At 49.4% G+C, this 19907-nt stretch overlaps 1 protein-coding gene across 1 annotated transcript; it reads left to right on the forward strand.

The window, feature by feature from the left end:
- Positions 1-3245: 3245 nt before the first annotated feature.
- On the forward strand, positions 3246-15563 carry LOC124483768 (centrosomal protein of 170 kDa-like). The gene is given in 21 exon segments (XM_047044314.1): positions 3246-3336; positions 4349-4424; positions 4667-4810; positions 4934-5023; positions 5107-5185; positions 5430-5488; positions 6181-6334; positions 6643-6780; positions 6891-7331; positions 7462-7652; positions 7654-7857; positions 7949-8077; positions 8240-8372; positions 8539-10080; positions 10296-10539; positions 10755-10863; positions 11130-11294; positions 12180-12268; positions 12696-12789; positions 14648-14699; positions 14971-15563. Coding segments are annotated over 19 exon segments (4302 nt in total). The 5' UTR covers positions 3246-3336; positions 4349-4424; positions 4667-4705; the 3' UTR covers positions 15255-15563.
- The last annotated feature ends 4344 nt before the right edge of the window (positions 15564-19907 follow it).

A 19907-nucleotide genomic window follows, 5' to 3' on the forward strand; every position in this document is an offset into this window, starting at 1 on the left:
AAAACTGACGGACGAGCTTGGTCAAGCAATGTAGATAAAGCGATAAAGGAGATCAAGTTCAAGTTCATGGAAGCTGAATGACTACAATCATATTCTGCCCCCTACTGGTAGCATGTAGAAAAATACCTTCAATTGAAGGCATATGTTAAGAGAGTATAATTGGTGTCCACGATGATCGGAAGGACACAGCGTATACATAACATTTTGGAAATGTTAGGACAAACTAACTCGAGTCAGAAATACCAATAGCTTGCTGTGTTATTACCTATTAATTTAGAGAAGCTTGTTTCTCTTGTTTGGCTATGGTAATAAATCTCCACAAATGATAGACCGTGCCGTTCTTCCTGGGCACAACATGAGACGCTAAAGCACCCGGAACACAGCGACGGAAAATATATGTAAAGGCAATCGAAATAAAGTAACACCGTGTTCTCCCTGTGCATCTAAATCCAGAAATGTCATGCGAAAACTCTTACCTCCCGGTTGCCCATTCAGAGATAAGATACGCGTTAAACGCAGAAACGTTAAAATATGTTATGTTAACGTAACGCTGTAAATATTAAGGTTTATTGACGGCTGGTAGTGGTGCGGGAGAATCCGTGTTTCGGAGACTCAGTCCTCAATCACTGGCAAGACTCCGCACACGAGGTCTGCGCTGCAGTGTAGCGAGTATGTAAACATCGCTTTTCCACATCACAGGCAACGAAAAAGCCATTCAAATATGTAGGAACAGGTAAATGTGGGATTTTTCGAAGAGGAATATGGTTTGCATTTGGCGTACCCGGCCGAGAACTAATTCTCCAAGCAACCATACCGACCGAAAGGTCCTTATAGCCAAGGCAAAGGTCTCTCTCAAGCCCTCTGTAGTCCCGGCTAGGCTACTCTATACATGCCCTTTAATGGCGAAGGAAACCTGTGTTAAAGTGAATGTTACACAATTCCAAGACGAGACTTTCACGAAATTACAATTTACAAAGTGCTCGCTGCATTTCACGAAGCCTATAAGCTTTCGCGTAAGTTATTCAATTCAATGAGAGAACGAATTATTGCGCTGTAAAGTTATATCCACTTGACCGCGGTGCGCGTCGGCATGTCCCGTTGACTATAGGATTCTTCGAGGAAGTTGTGTTTTCGGATGAGAGGCTGTAGGTTGTCACATACTTCTACAATTATGAATGATGTTATTTAATTCTACTTACGCGAAAACTCCCGCTTGCTCAAGTGCTGGGGTTTGCCTTGCTTGCGGCGAGACATGACGGGTTAGTGGTGTCTTTCAGCTTAGTTCACATTGGTAGAGCCGTTGCACAAGGTAGAGTCCAAAGGAAATATCTTCATAGATGCGTTTGACATCCAAAAAAAAGAAGGAATTATAGATCATACGGAGCGGACGCGCACGGTACGGGCTGTGCGGAGGTCTTCATGACTTTTTTGAAAAGAGAGAGGGACAGGGGTATGGTAAAGCCCCCCTGAGCTGCAAGTTCAAGTGCGGACGTGACGTTCCTACGAACTTGAACGTCAGTAGATGGATGGACACAGACATACAAAACAGGGGCAGGGCAAAGCTGGAGAGAAGGGGGGGAGACGGGGTAATAAAAACCAATGGACAGGCATTACGGTCTGCATATGAAATAAGAAAGAGACCCCGAAGACGCCAATGGACAGAGAGGATCAGGGGGGCTGGGCCATGAGAGAGAGAGAGAGAGAGAGAAAGAGAGAGAGAGAGAGAGAGAGAGAGAGAGAGAGAGGGAGAGAGAGAGAGAGAGAGAGAGAGAGAGAGAGAGAGAGAGAGAGTGTTACAATACACATAACCATGTTAAATGGAGGATTAAGCCAGAAAGGCTATTGGTTATGAACACAATGCAGAGGGTAGTATATCGTTTTATAAAAATGGCCAACAGGAACAAACAATTGATTATAAAGAGTGGTCATTACAGTCCAATTTTAGATGGATAGCTAAACATAGTTACACTGAATGAAAACTGCACATGTATGTTCATTCATACGTTTTATAGATGCATTTCGGGCCAGCCTAAAACAGATTTTACAAATACGTCATCAACGTCGGCTAACATCAATCCTTATGGTGAGAATGTGGAATGAGATGTTTGCTTTTTCTAAAAAGTGCCAAAGTTGTATTACAATAGTTAGCAAATAGCTAGTAGGCTTGTACGAGTCAATAATATAAAAATAACATTATAAACATTTTATTTCCTAACTTAGACAAGGATCCAGGGGACAATCACATGCACAACAACTAGGCCTACAACACATAGTCTGGACACACCATAAACCCAGCGTATTTAATTTAACACATTTTCTTCTGGAAAAAAAGACCCTCTTTTTCAATCCATTTGAATGACAATGTTGAAACTAACTGTTGCAGATTGCTTATTTTCTAGAGATTTAATGGAAAACCCCGTCTGTAAAAGCTGCCATGATTTCTCATATAACGTGCAAATAAACTTCAAGACCATTTCTAATCAAGAACATTGTACTCTCATGAGCCTATATACTTCAGAGCTTGACAAACCCAATTTCCAACAGCCCCTTTTTTTAACACAACTACCGTACATAGTTTTTAGGTCTTATTTGATGAGGAAGTGCTTCATATTAGACTTCCAATTCCACAAATTTGATGAGCGTCTTCCAAGTCGCACAATATGAGGATCTTTGTATTAGGCTACTGTAAATTGGATTTCAATACGACGTCGTCATCTAGTGGTCATTTATAAACACTGCAGAACGTTTTTTTTTAAAAGAGGACCCTCATTGCAGAGTGGTAGGAAACCAGTCAGTAGACTGTGTCAACATTGGATGAAGCCATACACTCAATTTACACAATGTTTTGTAGAAAAGAAGACAAATTAAGTTATTGGCATCCAAGCTTAGTCATATAGAGAGTCGAAAACAGGTCAAACATACCAAAAAAACTTTTTTCCTTTTCAACATTATTATCAAAATAACAATTGGCTTTTCGCAAAAAAAAAGTAGGCGACTATATCAATGCATTGTGCTCGAGCTACACACTAAGTTAAATTAAGGAATGGACAGGGTACCACACACAACTTCCAAGATCTAGTGGCCTATTCTCCACGCGCCCTTCAACGTGGGTACGCAAGAAGATGCGCTGTTTTTCTTTTATTGCGTAACATGAACCGATGGAAGCCTTTAGCTGCCCTGCGCTGAAGCTTTCAGGGACGTAGCGCCACCTTGAGGCTAAGAAAGAGAAGCTTCGGGACCTGGGCTGGGCAGCAGCTTCACTGCACCGTGCATAAAGCCTTCGCTGGATACATAAGATATCGGATGATGAATTATCTGTAACCTACCTGATAAAGGGTAAGATGCATGTTGATTCTTTTTTTCTCCCATCCAATCACTACCACGCCCATTGTTTTTTGTCTTACGGTTGGACTCAAGATACGGCGCAGAGAAATGAACATCTTTCTATTTGTGTCCGGGAGAATGTCGTCCATAATGATACAGCCGGGGCTGCACATATCCTGATATTGGTGACTTATCTCACGTGATGATTATTATTGTTAATCCTTTTAATTAGCCCGTATTTGTAAATAAGCAAAACGTTAGAGATAGGCTACACGGCGAATGTAGGCAAACGGTTACAATCAATAGTCTTGAGAGCTGTCTATCGGAAAAAATATGAAAAAACGTGAGATATGACTTGATTCGATGGTATCAAGAATGAGCATCCCTCCATGCTAATATTGCTATTTTTGACCATTCTCAAGCGAGGATAGACATGTGTGGTTGGTTACCGTGTAGGCTTATTCATCTTATCTGCCTTTATGTTTAACCAAAAGCCAAGGGGTCATGGTTAATGCTCAGGGTGTGGGATTGTAGTCTGCAAAGGATGAGCTGTCATTTGCGATTGGATGACAGCAATCGAGAAATGAACGGATAGTCGGCTAGTGTGTGTGTTCAAGCGAAACACTCAGCGCGAGCTGGGCACAGGAACGAGGCTTGAGAAGGGTTAAGTAGGCCTTTTTTTTCAGAGAGAATCCGGCCTGTCACTTCCCATTCAGATAAGAAGCGACCACACACTCTGCCCCAGATATGACAGTGTGTGTGTGTAATTAAATCTTACTAACTCGCTGATGGGTCTTTTCGAGGTAGGGTGAGTCAGCTAGTGTAACCTTCAGGTTCTGCTTTGGAAGAGAACTGAGCGTCAGGGCAGTGTCATGCAGTCCGTGTCGTTGTTTAGGCCGACACGGGACTGAAAGTAAAATGAGCACCATATGGCTGTAAGTAACAGTGTATATAACTGTGGTACTGTATTATACTATCTATAATTGTTTGTTTACTACCACTAACTCCTATCATGTCTGTTCAGGGTGGAACTGTAGGTTTGGTGACCTGCAGACTCTGACTAACTCAATTTGAAGACCGAGCAGGATGTTCAGCACTCAGTAAGGAATTATCTAATTTCTGGAGGAATGGAGACAGTGTGTTTCTGTAATGTATTGTTAGCAACACAGTCTGGAGTTATATACGCATGCCGGTATGCTATGGTATAGGTTCAGATTGACTGCTCACAGTTTTTTTTTTTTTTTTCTTCGGTTTTGAAAATATATCCATTTAGACTTTTGCTACGTGTCAGTCCTTCACTGTTGGTGATTGTACATGCTCTGACATATACTGTGATGTACAGCTTGTGTTAAGGGTCAAAGGTGACGAGTGGACCGCAGAGATGAGTTTGACTTCCTGGTTTCTGGTGAGTGGCGGGGGCACTAAGCACCGCCTACCCCGCGAGATGATCTTTGTGGGTCGGGACGACTGTGAACTCATGTTACAGGTGGGTCAGTCTCACTACCACCGACGGATTATAATCTTGGATCTGGATTTGGAACACATGGTAATCTGGAGTCGTCGGGATTAGGGTGGATTATAGAGATTGACCATATTATGTGTTTTGTAGTCTCGCAGTGTGGACAAACAGCATGCGGTGATCAACTATGAGCCAACCACAGATGAACACAAAGTCAAGGATTTAGGAAGTCTGAATGGGGTTAGTAAGATCATACAAAATGAGATACTTGGGTATGCCCCAATTCAATGTTTACAATTTGTTAACATTTCCTTTTTTCGCAGACATTTGTGAATGATGTCAGGATTCAGGAGCAGATGTATATTACATTGAAGATCGACGACAAACTGAGGTTCGGCTATGATATCCTTTGAGTGTGGTATTCATACCATGGGATAACCCCTGCAGTCAAATGAATACAAACCAGCATGTAGGTACAATAGGATAGATTCATCTGTTTCAGCGACTTCAAAAGTAGCCTTCCTCAACTTCTTTTCTTACTATTCCTGTTACACAACAGATAAAGTAGTCTGTTATTGGTGCTCGGTGCTTTCTCCTGTAGAGAGACTAAGCTCTTGCAGCTCTTCTCCTTAACCTGTCGTCTCACATACCAACCTGTTCACGGTGGTGAGAGGAGAACTCCACGTCCCAGAGGAGGCGCTGAAGGTCAGTCCGCCCGCTTCAAACCCACCCGCCTTAGTGGCCCTCAGAAATACACTCGCAGTACGCAGTAGAAAAAGCCTTAGTGTAGTATTTTTCTATGTCGGTGGTTGAGTCTGGCTGGCTGAAAAGGAAAATGGCAGATTGAGGTAGCTTGGTTTGTACCCAAGAAAGGCAATTCTTCTGCAGTTTACCCGGTCCGTTCACTCAACCTCTCAACAGTACACAACACACAGGAAAATACAAAGGAAGCAACGAACAGCAGTAAATTACACAAATGTTTTGTTGTAAATCAAGGAATTTGGTACTTTTGAGGAATTTTTATGAAAACTTTGTATTTTCATAAAAACAAATACACTCTGAATGGGTATTGTTTTTTAATGATGGATTGCACAGCGAAGTATGTGTCTTCCATTACATAACGCATACCGTGTTTAACATTACACATGACTCTATGTCCAGAGCAGAACTGAAGAACGGGAGTTGACACAGCCTCTCATACTGAGCGGATACTTTCCTAGACAACACGCCCACCACTGTAACAGAAACGAACAACCCACTTTGCGTCCTCGAATATCCTCCTCTCTCTCCTCCCTGTCCCTGTGTCATCGTGCTCTCTCTCTCCCCCCTGTCCCTGTGTCATCGTGCTCTCTCTCTCCCCCCTCTGTCCCTGTGTCATCATGCTCTCTCTCTCCCAGCATGAGAAGTTCACCAGCCAGCTGCAGCTGAGTCAGAAGCGTCCGGAAGCGGAGGCCTCCAGAGCGCCTGAGGTCCAAGCCCCCGCCGAGGCAGCGTGTGAGGGGGCCGCCGCCAAGCCTCCCGAGGCCTTCAAGGGGGAGGACAAGCTGACAGGTGAGGGGGCGGGGCTTTGCAGGGACCACGGAGGGGGCACAGATGGTAGGCCGTGTCACACTGCGCCCTGCGTCGTCAGCGTAGTATGTCGACTGTGACTAAATGTATTAGGTGGGTGGCACCTGTGTTTGTTGGCTAGTTTGGAGTCCAGCTGTTTTGTCTCCCAATGTATTTTTCATCTGCATAAAAAGGTACTTATAGGTGCTGAATTGCATTGTACAGCAACGTGGACATACTGTAGTAGTGTTTGAGTATTTGAGTACATTTGTTGACCCAACAGACACTGAGCTTGGGTTCTGTTCTCCCAGGGGACATTGCGGTTCTGAAAAGAGGCACACCTCTGTACGGCCAGCCTGCATGGTGGGGGGATGGAGACGCCGATGATGAACATTCCGGAAAGCAGGATGGAAGGACGTCTGAGAAGAAGCCAGAGAGGGCAGAAGGAGGTCTGTTCCGTTCTCTTCCTTTCTCCGTTCGGACACGATCCGACTAAGGTAGACTTCCGCGCGCCGCCACGACACTCGGTTGAAATCTCTTTTCATTTCCTTCCACAAAGAGCCCAAGAGGGCAAACGCAGAGGCCCAGGAGAACGGCCTGGGGTCCTCGAGCCAGGAGCCCAGTTACTTCGAGATCCCCTCCAAGGACAGCCTGGCTGCGGAGGAGACGCCGTCCAAAGACACAGAGGCAGGAGCCGCCCTTGGCTCTAACTCCGCCCTGGCACCCGAGGCCTTCACCATCCAGTTTGACTCGGCGGCGTCCAGTAAGGTCGCCATTAAGGACCGCGCCGGGAAGGTGGCGCCCGACCAGAGGCCGCGCCCCAAGAGGGGGGCGGGGGAGGAGTTGAGCGCCCTGCAGAGCGCCATGGTGGCTGCAGAGGTGAAGGTAGCCGATTGGTTGGCCCAGAACGAGCTGCCGATTGGGTATAAGGAGCCGGTGGCCGAGGACGACGGGGAAAGTGTGAAGAGCGATGTGCCTGTTCACCTAAGGAGCCTTAAAGGTAAAAGCAAAAACATTCACATCTGACAAAACTATTAGATAGTTCCTATCCTGGAGAAACGATCTTTCTCTCTCTGTTTCTCTCTCTCGTCCTCTCTCTCTCTCTCTGTCTCTCTCTCTCTCTCTCCCAGGCAGCAAACATGAGGACGGCACCCAGAGCGACTCGGAGAACGCCCTCGGGGAGCAGCGGAGGGCGGCCGCTCTGGAGGAGCGCTCCCGGGGACTGTGGGGGGAACGCCTGGGGTCGGGGGTCAAGATCCGCGAGGGCCGAGCCAACGTCCCCGAGGGCCTGTTCGTGGAGGAGGACAGCCCGGCACGCCGGTACCCGCTCGTCGGCGTCCAAGATGGCGCCGGTCGGCGGGGAGTTGGTCGAGAGGAGGAGGGTCTCGGCGCCGTACCGCCACCCGCAGGCGGGGGAGGGGTTTCGCGGTCGCCACGGAGACGACCACAGCGACAGAGGGACCTATACGATAGAGCTGGAGAACGGCGACCACGAGGAGGAGGAGGCCAGGCGGATGATTGACAAGGTAAGGGGGACTGACACTGGCGTTGTGGGAACCGTGCATGGTGTGGTTCAAAAGAGGCTGACCGTTGTCTGAATGTGTGTGTGTGTGTCAGGTGTTCGGGGTGGAGGACCAGCAGGCTCTGTCCAGGGTTGGGTGTGGCGACCCCCATAGAGACAGCAGAGGTGGCTCTCAGAGGCCAGGCTCTGGGGATAGGGACAAGCCTGGACGCATGGAGCCCGGGGTGAGATGGAGTCTGGTGTCTGTACAGGTTCCTGCAGGGGTCCACTGGGTTCATCTCTCACTCTTTCAAAACAAAATGCACGGAGACTTGTTCTTTCCAGGATCCAGCCTGATCTCTGTACCGGTCTGGTATTAGTGTCCCTGTGTCTCCTCCTCTCCCCAGACCCTATCGGAGGAGCTCATGGTCGGGGGGCCGCGGTGGGTCTCTCAGTGGGCCACTCTGGCGGCCAGCCACATCCGGACGGATCCGGAAGGTTCTGGCGCGGAGACCCACGTTTACGTCAGCGAAGACAGAGGTACTGTACCGTGGTACAATCACTGTGGACATTTATTGTCTGGTGGGATGAAAAATTGTTGTGTGTAGTGATGTACACAGCTTAGAACCCTAACTCTAAAGAATGATACCACACTTGTAATTAGTCGTTTCCCTGCCCCTGTTCTTTGCCCCCTCCCTCCCCTCAGCTGAGATCAGCGAGTCCAGCCACTCGCCCTCCATGACCTCCTCCGGCTACAACGAGCGCAAGAGGAGGACCCTGCCCCCGCTGCCCTTAGAGGACCCTGGCCTGGGGAGGAGAGCCCCTGGCCCCGGCCCAGCCCCTCGCTACGACGTGGGGGAGAAGCAGGACACGGAGCTCCAGGAGAAGGAGAACCAGGAGGAGAGGCTGGGGAGAGGCACGGCCAAAGTGGCCCAGGTGGGAGGAGGGGGTGGCGGGGGAGGGGCTCAGGGCGCGTGCACCCGAGGAAGCCCCCAAAAATCCTCCCCAGCCAAGTCGCAGGAGGGAGGAAGCCGCAAGGCGGGGCTGCAGCCAGCGGCGGCGGCGGGGGGCGGCGGGGCTGCGAAGCTGCCGCCCCGGCCGATGACCAGCGGGGAGAAGAGGCTGGAGGAGGCGCGGCGGAGAAGGAGAGAGGACGAGAGAGCCAGGGAGGCCTCTGGGAAGCCTCTCCTCAGGCAGGAGAGCTTCACCGTGGAGACGCCCAGCGCCAACGTGCCCCATGAGCTCATACCGCGCATCGACGCCAACTCGGGCACCAGGGCACTGAGCCGACCCGCCGTGGGTGGCCTCGACAGTGCCACGCTCCAGAGGGACTCGGAGGCGGTGGCAGCCTTCCTGGAGACGACCGTTTCAGACCAGGGGGACCCGCCCAGCCAGTCCATCGAAGGTTCGGCGTCGCCCGAGTCGGACGTGGACACCACCAGCACCGTCAGCCAGGCGGGGGGCAACGGAGGGCGCAAGGTGGTTCAAAAGAGGCGTACCCTAGCGTCGCAGCAGAAGGAGCGAACGGTGGTGTGCTCCTCCACCAGGGGCCCCGGGGGAGCCAGGGACGCCCAGGATCGAAAGCCCAAGACCAGGGCCTCGTCCGGGGGCACGGGGGCCCGTCATGCCTCCCAGTCCAGCCGTCCCTGGACCTCTTTGGACCTGACGGACGACGACATCAACTCCAACAGCCTACTGTCTGACTCCCAGACCTCCATCCAGGAGGTGCGCTCCCACAGTCGTGCCCAGGCTGGGAGCACCACGGTGGGAGCTAGCACCAAGGCTAGCCGGGCAAAAATTTCCCAGGCCACCACTACTGGTTCCTCCAGTAAACCCACCACCCTGCCCAGGCCCACTCGGGCCTCGCTGCTGAGAAGGGCCCGGCTGGGAGACTCCTCCGACACTGAGATGGGCGACTTTGACCGCATGTCTGTCGCCTCGGAGGCCTCCACCGCCAGCTCTGCGTCCAGAACGGGGATGGTTCGGCGGGGCCTGTCCCGAATCGAGGCCCTGGCTCAGCCCAGGAGGCCCAGGGTAGGTTCCCCGTCGGCCCAGAGCGACTCGGAGGCCACCGTCACCCGGAGCCGCGGCCTGGGTGCTCGGAGCGTCGCTGGCGACTTTGCCACTCGTCAGGGGGTCCGCGGGGCCAACTTGATTGCAGTGGCGGTGCCCAGGGCCAGGGCCAACAGCGCATCCAAGTTGCCAGACAAGTCGAAGGGCGCCCCCTATGGTCAAGTCAGCCCTGCAGGTAACTGGCAAGCGGTCACTTCAGGGGCCATTTTCCAGGCACAGATTGAGCATGTGAATAAAGATTGTCCTCAGGCAGATGAATTAAATTTGTCGTCCAATATTAGGTTTAATTTCTGTCTAGAAAACAGCACCATGTGAACGCTGATCATGACTGAATCAGACCAAACGTGTCCTCTAACTCCGCCCATGTCCCCCCCCCCCGTCCCCCCCCAGCCGGAGGTCGTTGGCGGCGTGTGCCTGTGGAGTACGCCTCCACCTCCGAAGACGAGTACGGCTCCAACCGCCACCCGTCCAAGCACGGCCACGCCCGCCCCTTCCCCGCCACCAGGGTGGCCCAGCTGGGGGGCTCGGCCCCCGCCACGCCCAGCCCCGGGGCCGTGTCGTCGCTGAGGCAACAGTCCAGAGAGCAGGAGGAGTACATGAGGGACTGGACTGCCCACAGCGAGGAGATAGCCAGGTATGGACAGTCTGTTTTGACTTCTCACGCCAGATCGCTATCATTTGACCGCTCGATGAAGAGGGGGTTAAGGTCAGAACATACTTTAAAGGTGCGATAAAGAGAGATACGATCATGTAAGGAGGGATAGTCATTAACCTACAGGAGGAAATGCTATTTATGATGCTGTAGCGACATGTCACGTGTCTGTGGTTACTCTATGTGGTGTGTTCCAGGATTAGTCAGGACCTAGCCAAAGACCTGGCCATGCTGGCCAGAGAGATCCACGATGTGGCTGGAGAGATCGACTCGGTCAGCCCTGCGGCCAATGACCCAGGAGCAATGGTAACCACACACACACACACACACAAGTATTCACACACAAACCCACCAACGCATATGTATGCACCCTGACCCAAACACACAGGCAACCACAAACACACACACGCTGTAACTGAGTTGCACCTCGTTCTGTGGCGGATCCCTTTACAGCCTGGCTTTCGTCAGATAGCCTGTAGTGCTCCAGCTCTTCTCAAATAACCAGATTGTGTTACAGCTGGTCTTGATGACAGCGAAGGTTAAACTGTCGCCTTCCTTTCCCCCCCCTCCAGTTGGAGGATCGTGTGTTCGAGGAGAGCCTGGACGCGGGCGGCGGGCCCTCCTCGGAGCGCAGCGGCATTCTGGGAACGAACGGCCGCCCGGTGGAGCTCCGCCCCCGCAGCAGTAACGGCCAGGGTCCTCGTTCCATCAGACGGCAAACCTGGAACAGAGACGAGGTCTTTTTAACGACGGGTTTTATCGACGTCGATCGATGTTCCTATCGATCGTTCCGTCGATCGATTATCGCTTTGTTTTGCAGTCGTGGTTTGTTTGAGCTAGGCTTGGAAGAGCGTTTGAATACATTGTGTGGCCAGAGAGCAGCAAAGGTTTGACATTTTGAGTCAGAAATGCAGGGTTTCATTAGTCAGAGAGGCATAGCAGAAGTTCATGTCAATCCTGCACTGTAGATGGAGGCTGGATAAACAGACCAGACCAGAAGCCAGAGAAATGCCTGAAAGTGATGAATCGACGTGTGTGTACCGTAGCTCACCACTAGAGGGAGCTCCTCTTATGTCAGGTCAGATCAGAGTCACGGAACAACCGACAGACTGAACTCTTCAACCTGGCAGAACTAGTTAGGGTCACAGGGAAGAAGAACTGGCTGTACAGTCCCTTTTGTATGAACAAATAGGGAGTCAGGTGGCTGAGCGGTTATGGAATCGGGCTAGTAATCTGAAGGTTTGCCAGTTCGATTCCCGGCCGTGTCAAATGACGTTGTGTCCTTGAGCAAGGCACTTCACCCTACTTGCCTCGGGGGAGAATGTCCCTGTACTTACTGTAAGTCGCTCTGGATAAGAGCGTCTGCTAAATGACTAAAAGTACATGTAACAATAGACCCCGTTCAAAAGCCTGCGTGTTTAAACATCAACCCTACAGCAGTTTACGAGCTCCACTCATCCTCAGGGCCTGGGGACAGTGCTTCTGGTGATCTAGGTTTTTTTTCTTTCACGCTCGCATCCTAATTTGAGTGTGTATCTGCACGTCCTAGTTATCCTGACGTGTTTTCCACTCGAGTGTCACGTGAGGTAAGTGATCAGGCTCCTCTGTGTTGCGGCCCACAGGCTGTGTTGGACAGCCTACTGTTAGCATCTGTGACTCAACTCTCCTCGCGGATACGCCAGTCTGTCGACAAAACAGCGGGGAAAATCAGGTGAGCAACAACAACTCTCGCTCTCTCTCGCTGTCACACACTCAAAAGAAATGTGGAATGGAGAAAGATGAATGCTTTTGTGATTTATGGAAAGCGGGTTACAGTTTTCGACGTCTTTTTTTGTAGTCTGTGGAAAATAAATAAGACGTGCTGTGCTTAGAACAGGATAGAATACGGTTTAATTTGGGATAAAAGGCAGGATAGGAGGACTTAGGCTACAGTAATTAACTTAGTATGACTGACACTTCACAACAGTTACCCTGACAACAAACACTCCTTTCCGCGCCGTGTTTTCAGACTTCACATGACAGCATGCAGTCATACAATCCATTTCAAACAAACTAGATCCGTTTATGGTTGTCTTCCTTTCTTAAGAATTCTTTTCTGTGAGAGACACGTCTGATTTGTTTTGATCGTTCGTCCGCAGGATATTATTCAAAGATAAAGATCGAAAGTGGGACGAGATAGAGAGCAAGCTCCAAGCTGAACATGACTCTCTGCTGCTCAAGACATCGAGCAAGGTAAGGATCTCCACTTCATCCTCTCCAAACCCTCACAGCTTTCAGGGAGCGCCTGTCTGCCTCTACTGTCTGACAGTAACTAACTGCAAAGGGCAGGTGAGAGGTGCAGAGCTGTTACCAGGTGCCTATTTTGGTTGAAAGGCGCAAAAGTTGGGCGGTAAATATTTGATACGTTTCTCGTTCCATCGGGGGTGAGGGGTGGGTGGGTGGGCTGGTGTGTTTGGTTCTTAAATTCCACCTCAGGGCAAAATTGCTACATAAACCATGAGCGTTTAGACCAACAAACATCTAGATGTTGCTGCAGGCTCCGACATTTTGAGGTGGTGGCAGAAGGTTTGGGATGTAGGATGGGGGATGGAGGGATGGAGGATGGAGGGATGGAGGATGGAGGGATGGAGGGATGGAGGATGGAGGGATGGAGGATGGAGGGATGGAGGATGGAGGGATGGAGGATGGAGGGATGGAGGATGAGAAGTGGTGAGATACAGGGGTGAGGCGGTTAGTTGGGTGGAGTAGATGAATTTAGCAACCCTACTCTTTAAATCAAGGTAACAAGCCACTCCATGACAGATGACAATGGCCATATTCCAGGCCACTGTCACCCCTTGGTCATAATAAAGCATTTTAATAGCCTATGAAATTAATTAGCTTTGACAGACCAATGTATAGTGTAGCTTCCCTTTTTCCATCTCTCTCTCTCTCTCTCTCTCTCTCTCTCTCTCTCTCTCTTTCTCTCTATCAAACCCACACATTATTATGATTATTTACCAAAGCAATCGCCTTAAGTGCAGACACTTCTGACACTAAAAACCGTCAACTCCTTCACTCCTTACAGTCTCACTCCTTCACTCCTTACAGCCTCACTCCTTCACTCCTTACAGACTCACTCCTTCACTCCTTACAGCCTCACTCCTTCACTCCTTACAGACTCACTCCTTCAGCTCCTTATAGCCTCACCCCTTCACTCCTTACAGCCTCACTCCTTCACTCCTTACAGCATCCCTCCTTCAGCTCCTTACAGCCTCACTCCTTCACTCCTTACAGACTCACTCCTTCACTCCTTACAGACTCACTCCTTCACTCCTTACAGCCTCACTCCTTCACTCCTTACAGCCTCACTCCTTCACTCCTTACAGCCTCCCTCCTTCAGCTCCTTACAGCCTCACTCCTTCACTCCTTACAGCCTCACTCCTTCAGCTCCTTACAGCCTCACTCCTTCAGCTCCTTACAGCCTCACTCCTTCAGCTCCTTACAGCCTCACTCCTTCAGCTCCTTACAGCCTCACTCCTTCACTCCTTACAGCCTCACTCCTTCACTCCTTACAGCCTCACTCCTTACAGCCTCACTCCTTCACTCCTTACAGCCTCACTCCTTCAGCTCCTTACAGCCTCACTCCTTCAGCTCCTTACAGCCTCCCTCCTTCAGCTCCTTACAGCCTCACTCCTTCAGCTCCTTACAGCCTCCCTCCTTCAGCTCCTTACAGCCTCACTCCTTCAGCTCCTTACAGCCTCACTCCTTCACTCCTTACAGACTCACTCCTTCAGCTCCTTACAGCCTCTGCCCCGTTCTCTACCAGTCTCAATCTGACAGGAAGCGAAAGCCCAAAGCGGCCATGTTGGATTAGTCTGACAACTTGACTTATTGGCTGTTGTTGCCCTGTCTCAGGGCCAGGCTCATACCTCCAGGCCTCGGGATACCATTCTGGATAGGTTTATTCGCTGGAGTGGTCCCGGTGGTGAAATACGATTACTTTATACAGCCCCATTCCAAATGTCGCTCTGTCATGTGTCTGTTTATGTCTTGGATTGAGTCCTCGCCCCTGACGGATGTTTTCACCTTGGACTTGTTGTCGTTCCAGGAGATCTCAAACGTCCTCCAGGATCTGAAGAGAGTGGAGAGGCAGTTGCTGGGTAAGGGTCTCATGCTTGCCTCTTGATTTTGTCTTTTGCCAACTCCGAGCATTATAATATCTCTCAGGTTTAATAATACAGGCTTTCTGTAAGTCACACCAAAAGCATCCATAGCGGGTGGATATAGCTCCGTGGTAGAAATCCCCCTTAAGTAGCTTTGGATAAAAAAAAACATCTGCTAAATAAACACACTTTATTATCCTCTCCAGGACCTAACCCTAACCCTAGTCCAACCTGAATCCACATCACCTGTGTCTGTGTCTCCCAACAGTCATAGACGTGATGGTGGACCCAGACGGCACCCTGGACGCCCTCACCAGCCTGGGCCTCACCAGCCCGCTGATGTCCGAACAGAGGCTCAGTCCTGGGGGACAGGGGGCTGGCGCGGTGAGCCTCCCCTCTGGAGATCCTGGGCCCACCAGCACCTTGGCGCTCCCCTCAGGGGACACCTCGGCCCCCTCAACCCAGGCGGCAGAGAGGGATCTGGGGCTCCACTTGCACAACAACCTGAACGCACCTCCGCCCTCCGGGGCTGAGAGGAACGCCGAACCCTAACAGGTGATGAATCAGAAGACCGACAGAACAGCTGTGACTTCTGAATGCTCGCCATGAGGAGCTAAGTAAGAATAGAACGCAGAGGAGCCAAGGATGTTGCAGTTAGAACGCAGAGGAGCCAATGATGTTGCAGTTAGAACGCAGAGGAGCCAATGGGGTTGCGTGTAGAGTGGACCTTACGCATCCTGTTGATTATTTGTATCCAAACTAATCTCATCTCTTAACTAATCATTTCCGGTCTTGGCAAAAGAAGTGTGGAAATTGCTTACTCTGCCCTGCAGAGTTTAGTAAACGGGTTATTCTGCATAACAACAAATTAAACATACAAAACATATTTTCTAAGTATAAAGAATGAATTTGAGAACTTACTCATGATTTCTACAGAGACTTTTGTCATTGCTCCTATTACTGTTGGTGTTGTGTTTTATTCTCAACAATCAATCTCTGATATCGAGCTGGAACAAAGCTGAAAGATCGTCTGCAATTTTCAGAGAAGAAACGATATGTTCAGAAAGTTTTGTTCAAAAATGTTCCATAATCATACGTAGTCTACCTAATGAATTTTATGAATAGTAAAAGAAAATGTTGTTGACCTGTAACACATGCACCTTCCCCAGCTTGTTTAGATATTCGACCCTTTCCTTAAAGAGGCTAAAATCTAATATTTATTTGATGGAAACCATAGGGTATGTACAGCATCTGCTTGCCTACCACCTTTCTATACTCCCTGTCTATGCCTTTCTCCGTGAGGTGACCTGTTTGTCTGAGACTAGCGTATCAAAGATCAAATATACATAATCTGATGTAGCCTCGCAGAACGTGTAATATAACGATAATTATTATTATTCTTAATACATCACAAAGTGCCCAGTATCAGTCGCCGGTGCTGTACTGTCGGCTGACGAAGCATCCATGGTAAAACAGGTAAAGAAATGCAACGTTTGTTCATTTGCATCGTTCAAAAGCCAAGATCATTCACGTGGGCCGAAAATAAACGTAACTAAACCAAACCCATTGTCATGTTTCATAGCAGTGTTTACACATGAATGTAACCTGATCGAAACTGTTGATGTCGCTCAGCCAAAATAACTTTAATAAAGAAATAGAATTTTGTGCTTGCTAAGTATGTGTCCTTTTGTGTTATTTCAAACCATTAATATATTTTTGTTTGGATATTTTGTATAAATCTTTTCCAAAATGTCATAATTTATTGCTTTGTAATATTACGTGTAATAGTACAATATTGTTAACATTTACCAAACATTGAGTATGTCTAATTTCTAATAAAACGCATGATAATCAACTGAACAGGCTTTGTCCGGATGAATTCACGAATGTGCTTCCATTGTTTTCTTTCTTTATTTGTAAGGCTTGTGCGATTGGCTTTTGAAGATACCAATCACACCACTTCCGTTGGAAAGTTCTCCAGGCATCACTGCCTCCCCATTCTTGCGTGCGTTCTCCCCCCACTAACTCCTCCTCCCTCAGCCCACAGGCCCCCCACGCTACCCCAACCATCCCCTGTCTCCCTCCACTCGCAGAGGAAGACTAGCCACAATGAAAACAATGGCTCTGGGAAGCGGCCCACTGTTAGCTGCTACTGTTAATTGTGTGCCCTGAGATATTCTGCTCCACTTCCTTAATCCCTTACTCTGAGCTGGCTCCCCTGTGTCGTACAGTGGCGTGTCTGTTGAGGCGCGTCCTCGCCTGCCTGCCTTCCTTCCAGACTCAGTGTGGGAGAATGCAGCTGTTTGGAGGAGTTGCTTGGCATTGGTCTGTGCTCAGTCGAAGCCCCTGGTGAATTGACACGGTAATGAAATATTCAGAGCCGAGTGCGACGGTCTAGTCCTCTTTGGTTTTAGAGGTGCACACGTTCAATTGGTTGAAAGCAAAAGAATGTGGTTCGCAAACGAGATCCCACTTGATTTGGGGTGTTTCGAATCCATAATGAAATATGAATCGTTACTACAGCACGCTAATGACAAACTCTCATAACTTTACTGATGTGTCATCGCAAGTTTGATGATGATGATTAAGCACATTTCTTTTCTCACATTAACCAAGACGTGTGACACGAGGGTTCATGGGAGTGCCGCAGGGTCATTAACATAGTCTATATCGGTTATCGATGGACATGTCTTGCTTTTGGTCACTGGGAGGCTTCAGGAGAAAAGGTTGAAAGTGCTCGGTTGGCAGTTTGAAAATGCAAGCAGACTGTAGGAGGGACGGAGTAATTAGTATGCAATGCACAAAAGCGTTTCAGTACACATGCTAAAAATGAATTAGTATGGTTACTCCTGAGAAGTAGAGGTAACATGTTTGTTAAAATGTACCCATCCTTTTCTTAAGCAAAGGTTGCGTATATCCAAAGACAAGAGAGATTTCACCCATTAAAGTCAAGTCAGTTATATGGTATTGATGGTATGATGGTAGAACAGTTAGCGTAGTAAATCAGAATCGTCATTACAAAATCTATTCCACTGCCCCAGGCAAAGTCCCATAGAGGTGGCATAAATTGTTCAAGGCCCCATAAATGTTTTCATTTATTTTTTGCGTGTGTTCATGCAACACACACACATACACACACACCGCACACTCCAACATATAGTCACAACAAAAGATCATATCCTCGCCGTACATTCATGCTGCTATTTGGACACCGTGCTATTTGCTATTTTCTGACAATCTGCCGTTTGGGAGTTTTGTTAAGGCTAACCGAGGACATTCTGAGTGTAACAGTTGTGTCACACTAATAAATAACCCGACTCTGGCCAACTTTCGGACAACTAAATGACTATTGGCTGAACTGCTTTATTGTGCTTGCGCCAGTAGGCTTGCCTACACACAGTATGTTTTGTTTGTGTACGTGTGTGTGTGAGGTGTGAGTCAGTGCGTGGGTGTATGTGTGTGTGTGTGAGCAGCAGTCAGTGCGTGGGTGTATGTGTGTGTGTGTGTGTGTGAGAGAGTTCGTGCGTGGGTGTATGTGTGTGTGTGTGTGAGTCAGTGCGTGGGTGTATGTGTGTGTGTGTGTGTGTGAGTCAGTGCGTGGGTGTGTGTGTGAGTGTGTGTGTGTGTGTGTGTGTGAGAGTCAGTGCGTGGGTGTGTGTGTGAGTGTATGTGTGTGTGAGTGTGAGTCAGTGCCTGGGTGTGTGTGTGAGTGTGTGTGTGTGTGTGTGAGTCAGTGCCTGTGTGTGTGTGTGTGTGTGTGTGAGCAGCAGTCAGTGCACTTCATACTTCCCTCTCTCCCACTCCTCCTCCGCTGCAGCAGCAGCTCTCCCCTGTTGCGCCCACCCATTACAGTGGCCCGCCCCCTTTCCCCCTCACCCCCACGCCCCCCCCTCGTCCCTCCCACCATGCCTGGGATACCCTAACCACTGCATGGGGGAGAGTGTAGCGCTGCTGGAGCTCAGGGCAGGGAGGGGGGGGGGGGGGGGTGGAGACTGGGTTGGGGGGGGGGTGGACTGGGTTGTAAAGCTGTGGGCTCACCAGACTGGGTGTGTCCCGACATCCAGAGACTGGCAGGAGTTAGAAGAGAAGAGAGGAGAGTGTTTATTAGCAAGAGAGATGAAGAGAGAGAAAGAGAGTTAGGAAAACAGAGAGAGAGAGAGAGAGAGAGAGAGAGATAGACAGATCCAAATCAGATAGACAGTTTCTTCAGGATATTTTCCTTCTCGGTGTGTGTGTCTGTCCGTGTGGGTGCTGTTTGGGGACCCAGGCCAGCTATGGGGCCCCCGGAAGGTTCTCGGCTGAAGGGGCTTGGTGACATTCGCCCAGTCACCCTCTCCTCCGTTGGTCGCCTGGGGAACACTGTCTACACCACCGCACATCAACAGGACCACCCTGCAACCATATGGTCACGGCGTAGGGAACAGGTGAGTGTCCTGAACGCTCCTCAAACCTGCACTCTGAGTTCTGTTGTGGAAAGAGTAGTGATAGAGGCTGGGACAGAGGCTGGGACAGAGGCTGGGACAGAGGCTGGGATAGAGGCTGGGACAGAGGCTGGGACAGAGGCTGGGACAGAGGCTGGGATAGAGGCTGGGACAGAAGCTGGGATAGAGGCTGGGACAGAGGCTGGGACAGAAGCTGGGACAGAGGCTGGGATAGAGGCTGGGATAGAGGCTGGGATAGAGGCTGGGACAGAGGCTGGGACAGTGGCTGGGATGAATGGGGCATGTTCTCCTAGTCCTATAGAAACAAGCTGAAAGCTTTGGTTTATTGTTTTATAAGAGTTTATTTAAATGAGCTTCTGTATTGGAACAGACTAGGCCTTCAAATTGCCTGCACACTCATTTGATTTGTTTGATGTACAAAAATATTTTGGTACTATTGGTCCATAACATCTTCAGTTAGAAGGGAATCCAGGTTGGTCTCATATATGGCTGTATGATCAAGCCCTGGAGTTGTAATCAAATCAAGTGGTTTCCTATCAGTTATATTTCTGTGGATGCATGGTATTTTATTTCCAACTCTAACTTGCGGTGTGTATCTGGAAACCAACAGAAGCAATCCACCAACGTAGTTCTGCTGTGTTCATATTCGATTTAGAACCGCACTAGCGTTCTTCATGGACAACCCATTATTTTTCATCCATTAACATCCTGTTCACTTAGCGTGTTAGCGTCATCCATTCACAGCCTGCTCATTTAGCATGCT

The sequence above is a fragment of the Hypomesus transpacificus genome, chromosome 21, assembly GCF_021917145.1.
Source record: "Hypomesus transpacificus isolate Combined female chromosome 21, fHypTra1, whole genome shotgun sequence".
NCBI classification, from domain to species: domain Eukaryota; kingdom Metazoa; phylum Chordata; class Actinopteri; order Osmeriformes; family Osmeridae; genus Hypomesus; species Hypomesus transpacificus.